The sequence below is a fragment of the Oryctolagus cuniculus genome, chromosome 17 (genome assembly GCF_051225735.1).
Source record: "Oryctolagus cuniculus isolate XC-2025 breed Fujian yellow rabbit chromosome 17, ASM5122573v1, whole genome shotgun sequence".
NCBI classification, from domain to species: Eukaryota; Metazoa; Chordata; class Mammalia; order Lagomorpha; family Leporidae; genus Oryctolagus; species Oryctolagus cuniculus.
Window position 1 is genome coordinate 25,106,975 of NC_142883.1, and position 8,215 is coordinate 25,115,189.

General features: G+C 56.0%; 1 protein-coding gene across 1 annotated transcript; it reads right to left on the reverse strand.

Moving 5' to 3' along the window:
- Positions 1-1,395: 1,395 nt before the first annotated feature.
- Positions 1,396-7,299, reverse strand: GIP (gastric inhibitory polypeptide). Its single transcript, XM_070060901.2, has 6 exons — positions 7,178-7,299; positions 5,919-6,026; positions 4,645-4,791; positions 3,996-4,088; positions 2,917-3,018; positions 1,396-1,524 (listed from the first exon to the last, which is right to left on the reverse strand). Exons 2-6 carry the CDS (start codon positions 6,002-6,004, stop codon positions 1,515-1,517), a joined length of 438 nt encoding a protein of 145 aa, XP_069917002.2. The 5' UTR covers positions 6,005-6,026; positions 7,178-7,299; the 3' UTR covers positions 1,396-1,514.
- Positions 7,300-8,215: the final 916 nt, after the last annotated feature.

Genomic DNA, 8,215 nt, shown 5'->3' on the forward strand with positions numbered 1-8,215 from the left:
CTCAACCCAGGTCTCCCTTGTGAGTGGTGGGAAGCAGGCACTTGAGCCATCACCACTGCCTTCTGGAGTCTGCATTAGCAGGAAGCTGGAGTCAGGAGCCGGAGTTGGGCTTAAAATCCAGGCACTCCCTGATGGGACACAGGTGTCTTCACCACTTGGCCCCCTTCTGCCCATTGCCCCTTTTGCTATATAATAACACTGGCTGATATTTGTTAAGCCTCCTCATATGTGTCTGGTTGTTTTATTTTTCAAGTCTCACTTAGCTTAAACATCATTTTCTTTCTTTCTTTCTTTTTCTTTTCTTTTTTTTTTTTTTTTTTTTTTTTTTTTTTTTTTTTTTTGACAGGCAGAGTGGACAGTGAGAGAAACAGAGAGAAAGGTCTCCCTTTTACCATTGGTTCACCCTCCAATGGCCGCTGGAGTCAGGTGCTTCTTCTGGTCTCCCATGCGGGTGCAGGGCCCAAGGACCTGGGCCATCCTCCACTGCACTCCTGGGCCACAGCAGAGAGCTGGCCTGGAAGAGGGGCAACCGGGATAGAATCCAGTGCCCCGACTGGGACTAGAACCTGGTGTGCCAGCGCCACAGGCGGAGGATTAGCCTATTGAGCTGCAGTACCGGTAAACATCATTTTCTCAGAGAGGTAGCCCTGACCCTCCCACTCCCACTCTGTCTAGAGAAGGTGTCTCCATCCACTCCCCCAGTGCCTCAGTCTTTGTTCATGTAACTGAGCATGCATTTGATCATGAATGTGTTTCTTTTCTTCTTTTTTATTTAATTAATGTATTTAAAGAGTAAGGCCTGTCTGTCACTACGTGTTAAGCTCCTCCAGTCAATGATTGTGTCTTTGCCCATTGCTGTGTGTATACGCAGTGTTTAGCACAGGCCCTGCCTATACTAAATTTCCAGTAAGTGGGGCCAGTGTTGTGGAACAGTGGGTTTGGCACTGGTTCGAGTCCTGGCTGCTTCACTTCTGATCCAGCTCCCTTGCAATGCTCCTGGAAAGCAGTGGAAAATGGTCCAAGTGCTTGGGCCCCTGCCACCTACATAGGAGACCCAAATGGAGTTCCAGACTCCTGGCGTTCCAGCCCAGGCGTTGTGGTCATCTGGGGAGTGAACCAGTAGATGGAAGATATCTCTCTCTCTTTCTCTGTCTCTCTCTGTCTCTCTGTAACTCTGCCTTTCAAATACATAAGTCTTAAAAATTTTTTTTGACAATTTGGAAGAAAAAAGTTTCCAGTACGTGTTTGTGGGTGAACAGATGCGTTAGAGGATGTGGATCAGAACGGGCTCTCCATTTCACTGGGAGGCACCCCCACATGCAGAGACCCCACACAGCCACATGTGCCTGGGTGGGGCTCCTTGGACTCGTGAAAAAGTTTTCACCGTGAGCACAATGATCTAATTCAGCTTAAACTTTATTGGTTTGGCTCCCTTGGGGTGCCCTGGAGTGAGGCTGAAGCAGGGGCTGAGTAAGCAGAGGGCAGAGTCCAGTCCTGAGCCGGCTCAGTCAGTGTCACGGAGACCTGGGGAAAGGAGAAGAGGGGTGGACCTAAGGGTCGTTATCGACTCAGATCAGCCCAGCAAGTTTATTTTGGCACTCGGCCACAGTCACACCTCGCCTGCCTCCACATCACCTGTTTAGTGGTAAGAGCTAAGTGACAAAGGTACAGAAGCTGTCACCCGCCTTCCTACGGAGAGTTTCTCGTGCTCTTCTCCAGGGCCACAGCCACCTGCCCAGATTCGCTTCCCTCAGTCCCTGTCCGGTGTCAGGATTAGAATGTTCTGGATCTGTGTCTGCACCTGGAATGAGTGTTCTGTCTCTCCCATAGCTGGATGGGTCTCTCCATAGTGTTTAGGATTTAGTTGAAGAGTTTCCTTGGTGACAAGGTAGATTTAAGAGGCCATTGTGGCTGGCGCCGCGGCTCAACAGGCTAATCCTCCGCCTAGCGGCGCTGGCACACCGGGTTCTAGTCCCGGTCGGGACACTGGATTCTGTCCCGGTTGCCCCTCTTCCAGGCCAGCTCTCTGCTGTGGCCAGGGAGTGCAGTGGAGGATGGCCCAAGTGCTTGGGCCCTGCACCCCATGGAAGACCAGGATAAGCACCTGGCTCCTGCCATCGGATCAGCACAGTGCGCCAGCCGCAGCGCGCCAGCTGCAGCGGCCATTGGAGGGTGAACCAACGGCAAAGGAAGACCTTTCTCTCTGTCTCTCTCTCTCTCACTGTCCACTCTGCCTGTCACAAAAAAAAAAAAAAAAAAAAAAAAAAAAGCCATTGTGATGGGGCCGGAGCTATGGCATAGTTGGTAAAGCCACCACCTACAGTGTTGCCATCCCATATGGGCGCTGGTTCGAAACCTGGCTACTCCACTTCTGATCCAGCTCTCTGCTGGAAAGCAGAAGAAGATGGCCCAAAGCTCCTGGCTCCTGGCTTCAGATCGGCACAGCTCCGGCCATTACAGCCAACTGGGGAGTGAACCAGCAGATGGAAGACACCTCTCTCACTCTCTCTCTCTCTTTTTCCCTGTGTAACTCTTTCAGATAAATAATTTTTTTTTTTTTTTAAAAAAAGGCCATTGAGAGACCAACCATGGCTAGAGCGGGACAACCTGTTTCTCACTACAGGGCTTCCTGTCGCTGGGTACGTGCCATGTCCCAGGTGTGCAGAGGAGAGAGTGGCACATCACCCAGAGGAAGTTACCCAGGAAGTCCACGTGGGCACAACAGCTGCCAAGTCTCCTGAGCTGCTGGTACCCCTCAAACATGACCCTTGTCTCTGCACCCACATTTCTTTATTTAAGCCTCACAACAAACCGTTAGCAGGGCTTGGCCACATGCGCTGGGGGCAAACATCAGGATCCATGTCTGACCCCGAAGTTCAAGTTTACAAACCACTGGGCAGCACCACATCCTCCAACCTGCGCCTGCAGAGCTCTGTCTGATCCAGCACCCAGGCCAGCAGCTCCTGCATCAGCAAACCCCTCAGCAGATCTTGGTCGCCAGGGTTCTTGGGTGGCGAGCTGTGAAGGAGACAGCCTCTGGTGAACTGCTTTCGCCTAGGCCTCACCCAGGAGGAGTAAATACGGGGCCTGGGGCACCGAGCGGCCTGGGATGTGGGGGAAGGCGTCAACACAGCTGTCTCTCTCTTAGCTCAGACTTTGGGCCATTTTCTACCAGTTCCACCCAGCTCTGTCTGCTGGAGGAAAATGGGTTCCTCAAGATAGTGGTGCCTAACAGCCCATCCCCACCTCCACCAGCACCCCAGGACACATTTGAGGAGCCCCAGAGAGTGAGCATTCAGCCTGGCCACTAAGATGCCCCGTCCCACTTCGGAGGGCCTGGGTTGGCTCGTGACCCCAGCTTACTGCAAAGGCAGACTCTGGGAGGCAACAGGGATGGCTCAAGTAATCGGGTCCCTGCCACCCACGTGGAAGATCAGGATTGAGTTCACGGCTCTTGGCTTTGGCCTTGGCCCCAGCCAAACTCAACCCCAGCCTCTGCAGGCTTTAGGGAATGAGCCAGCAGGTGGAAGCTCTCTGTCTCTCAAAATAATAATAATAATAATAATAATAATAATAAGCCCCTAGAGATTGCTTTTGCTCTTTGGAACGCTGCCTGCTACAGAGTTCTGGTGTCCCCAGAGAGGGGTCGCTGATTTCAGAGGACTTGTCCTGGGAGGGTCCCCGTGTCACAAGCTGCCTGCCTGAGGTCTGGCAGGGAGAAGTGGGGAGCCAGGTCCGCGGTCTCTCCTGCACACGAAGTCAGTGATCTCAGACACACCTGGCTCTTGGCGCCCCTTGCAGGTGCCCCGTGTCCCCCCGGGCTTCTCCCTTGAGCTAGGGCTGACCCTCAGCAGCTCCCTCCAGGAATCTCTGAGAGGACGAGATGCTGCTCGGAAGCCGGGGTGGGGGTGGGGCGGGGGTGGCAGGGAACCAAGGGCGCAGGTCAGGAGGCTCGCCCCCCCGCCCCCCCCACACACACTCCGGGACGCACTCACCCTGGCCGCTCGGCGGCCTCCTCATCACTCCTCTGGGACTGACCGGCCAGCTGGAGGGCCCGGGCCTCCCTCTGGGTGAGGTTGTGTCTCCAGCTGGTGAGACAAAGGTTAGGCAGTGGGTGGTGGGGGCCACATTGTCCCATATGCTGGAGTCTTGGCTGCCTCGGGCCTGGGGCACAGGGTACCATTTTCTCTCCCCCCCCGCCCCCAAACTTGTCTGTAGCTGCCTCCAGCAGGGAAGAGCTTTACAGAATCCACATACTGACCAGAGAGGGTGGGGAGAGACTCGGGAGAACAGGTAGCAGGACACAGACAATTGATTCCATTTCCAGTCCGAAGCAGCCACCGCCAAACCGTCCTCGGGAGCAGCTCAGCTTCTGCTGCCGTCTACTCAGTCCCCTGGGGACCCTCTCTGAACCCCCCCCCCCATTCTCCTGAAGCCTCCCTGTGGGAGGAAGGCTTGCAGGGACTGCTCTCATCCTGCCCCCAGGCTGGACTGCTGCCTGCTACAGGGTCCTGGCCAGGGCCACCCTGTCCACTCCCCAGCCCCGCCTAGCAACAGTGCTGCCCAGGACAGTGGCCTGGTATGAAATGAACCCAGGCAGACAGAGCCTGGGCGCGGGGAACGGGAGCGGGATGGGGGACGCACTCGCTCTTCCTCCCCTTCTGGGCGAGCAGCCAGTTCACAAAGTCTTGTTGGCGGATCTTGTCCATGGCGATGCTGTAGTCGCTGATGAATGTGCCCTCGGCGTACCTTGGGCCTCGAGGCCGGGGGCCGCTGCCCTTAGGGTGGGATCTGAGAGGCGAGAGGTAGAACATGCCAGGGGAGGCACAGCAGGCCGGGATGGACGACTGTCCCTCGCGGGAGGCACACAGGAGAAGAGGGGAAGCCAGCCCATCTCTGAGCAGTTGGTTTTCACAGAGACACCGCTTAGGTGCAGCAGACCCCCTGCAGCTGACCCCTAGACTCAGGGTCCCACTTCCTGCACCTTCAGTGTGTGTGGCTCTGAATTCTGGGCAAAGAGGGAGCGGGGCGGCCTCACCCCACAACACTGACTCTCACAAGTCCCCCTTTCTTCCTCTTGCCCAGCCCTTGTGATTCAGTTCTTTGGTTCACTGCTGTTGACAGCAGTGAACGCACGGGAAAGCACTGACCATGGTTCGGGTTCTCTGTTAGCCCTTTGCACAAGAAATCATCTCGTCTGGGGGTGAGCCAGTGGATGGAAGACAGCTCTCTCTCTCGCCCTCTCTGTAACTCTGACTTTCAAATAAATAACTTAATTTAAAAATAAATAAATAAATAAAGCAATCATTGCATGCTCACAGCACCGCCACAGGCAGATTCTATTTATGTCCCTGTTTTGTCAGTGAGGGAACCAAGAGGCAGAGGCGGCAGGTGCAGGCCCTGCCCCCCGCAGTCTGGCCCGGGCCTGGCGCTCTCGCCCCTCATCCGCGCGGTGCTTCGCTCTCACAGATGTGTGTGGCCAAGAAGCCTGCCCTTGCATGGGAGAAGATGCAGCTCTTCCGCTGGGCGCATCTCTCTTGCTTCCTGCCACAGTCCCGCCTTCTCTTCTCCACCATTCTTCACCGTAGTCATGACAAAGTGCAGTTTGCCTGGGCGGCAGCCTGTCTGGGTCTCCCCGGGTTCACTCTCCCATCAGGAACACTTAGGCACTGGGAAGTCCTCGCAGAGGTCTAACCACCTTGTCTCTCCCTGCACGATAACTCGGCACAGATACGCTCTGCCTCCTGCTTAGTCCTCACTCTCGGCACTCAGGCCACGGGGAGGCTCTCCCTTTGGGCTTCTCTTCTCTGAGCCTGGGGCCCCTCCCTTTCGCATCCCTCCCTTGAAACAAGTCCAGAACTTAGTCATCACCCAACCCCCGCCCCGTCCCTGTCCCCCTCCCTTCTCAGCATCCCTACCTGGGGTGACCCTCTTCCTTCTCCCCATGCCCCAGTGCCAGGAACAGCAACACCAGCAGCAGAGAGCAGGTCTTCATGGCCACCATCTTCCAAGGGTTCCTTCCTGGGCTAAGAGAGAAAGAGCCAGAATGTGGTCAATGAGCTGTGCTGAGGGTTCTGGATTTGAGCCCTGGGATTTAGTCCTAAGAGGCTAGAGCTTCAATGGGGGTGTGGGCATTAGAGACAGCGCCTGGAGGGGCAGGGAGCCTGACCGAGGATGGCCCTGCCTGGGAGCCGATGTTTGCACAGCAGTTAGGACTCTCCTTGGGGACCAGGTGGTGTGATGCTGCGGTTAATCCACCACTTGTAACCCCTGCATCCCGTATCTCCATGCTTGGTTCAGATCCAACCTCCACTTCCAATCCAGTTCCTTGTCAAAGTGTATTCTTGGAGGTAGTGGGTAATGGCTCAAGTATTTGGGTCCCTGCCCCCTGGCATGGGAGACCCAGCCGGAGTTCCCAGCTCCTGGCTTCAGCCAGGCCCAGCCCTGGGCTGTTGTGGCCATTTGGGGAGTGAACCAGTTGAGAGAAGAGTGAGCGCTCTCTCTCTCTCTCTCTCTCTCTCTCTCTCTCTCTCTCTAGCTCTGCCTTTCAAGTAAATAAATCTTGTATTAAAGTGTGAGAAGCGAAGAACCTGCTTTTTGTTTTGTTTCAAGAAGAGTCTGAATGAGGTATGAGGAAGGCAATGGGGGCACCAAGGAGCTGCACGTCTGGTCCCCCGGCTCCAGCGCCCACTCCGCAGGCAGGCGCCTGGCCTTCCCCTGTTGGAACCCCTCAAAGGCCCTGTCCGTCAACCTTCCTGCATCCCCACTGGCTGTCATGGAAATCTTGGCAATTCCTCTTGCCCTGTAGGAAAGCCACACCCAGAGCCATCCTCTTCTCCTACCCCCCAAGCCTGACAGTCTCAGCTCAGGGGAAGTCCTTCCAGGAGTCTACCCTGTGCCCTTCTGGGGCTGGACTCCTTTCCTCCTGTGGGGCTTCAGGAGAGAAGAACTTTCCTCCCAAGCCCTGAAAACCTAAGCTAGACTTGGAGCTGTGGGGGCTGCAAGAGCCCCCCGCCCTGACTGCCTTTGCCATGCAGGTGGGAGAGGGGCCCGCATAGCTACCATCCCACTCAAGTGCAGGGGAGAAAGGGAGGTGCGGATGCCGAGCAGTTGGGCAGGGGGACGAGATCTGTCCGCTCTCAGTCGTGCTCCATCCCCTTCCCAGCTGCTCTCTTACCGGGCTTCCTGGTGGGCTCTCCACAGCACAGGGCTCTCCTCCTTCTGCCCCCTGCCCTTCGGAGCCTGCTTCCAGGACGGCTGCCTCCGTGCCTTTATATCCAGTATCAAAGACCCACTGATTAGCCTAAAAGCATCTTATCTCCAGAAATGAAGCCCACGCGCCCACCGCCTGAAGTCCATCTCCCACAGAACACGGTTGCCCTTCCTGCCTGGGCGGTGCTAATTGGTGATTAACATTTAGTTATCTCCAGCTGCTGTCTGGAGCCTGCAGGCAAACAGGATACCCCAAGTACCCCCTCTCCCTGCAGGGTACAGGCCCACTGACCCTCTCTGCCTTCCTTCCCTTCTGGGTGAAGGCAGGCTTGGGCCAGGGTGGCCTTAGCAGGCAGAACAGGGCCACTCCCACAAGGCAATGGGCTGCTTCTGGATGCGAGAGTGCGGCCACAGTGGGCTGCACCCCAGCTCAGCAGAGTGGGGATGCGGTACTGCCCCCAAGGGAAGGGCAGGGGCTGGTCCCAGGAGGCTGGGAAAGGGGCTAGAGACCCCCGAGTTTCCCCAGGAATGGCTGGCTGAACTGAGGGCACACACTCAAGCTGTCCTCCTGCTTAGGGCAAGCAAGAGCTGGAGAAAGAGGTGCATTCCCACCTTGGGAACGTAGAAGGAGGGACCAGTTAGAACTTCTGTCAAGATTAGGAGACCCGCCGCCTGCAGTGCTGGCATCCCATATGGGCGCTGGTTCGAGTCCCGGCTGCTCCACTTCCAATCCAGCTCTCTGCTATGGCCTGGGAAAGCAGTAGAAGCCAACCCAAGTCCTTGGGCCCCTGCACCCGTGTGGGAGACCAGAAGAAGCTCCTGGCTCCTGGCTTCGGATCAGCTCAGCTCTGGCCATTGTGGTCATTTGGGGAGTGAACCAACAGATGGAAGACCTCTCTCTCTCTCTCTCCCTGTAACTCCATCTTTCAAATAAATAAAATAATGAATCTTAAAAAAAAAAAATCAGGAGACCCTAACCCCCTCTCTCCGAATGCCTCCCTCT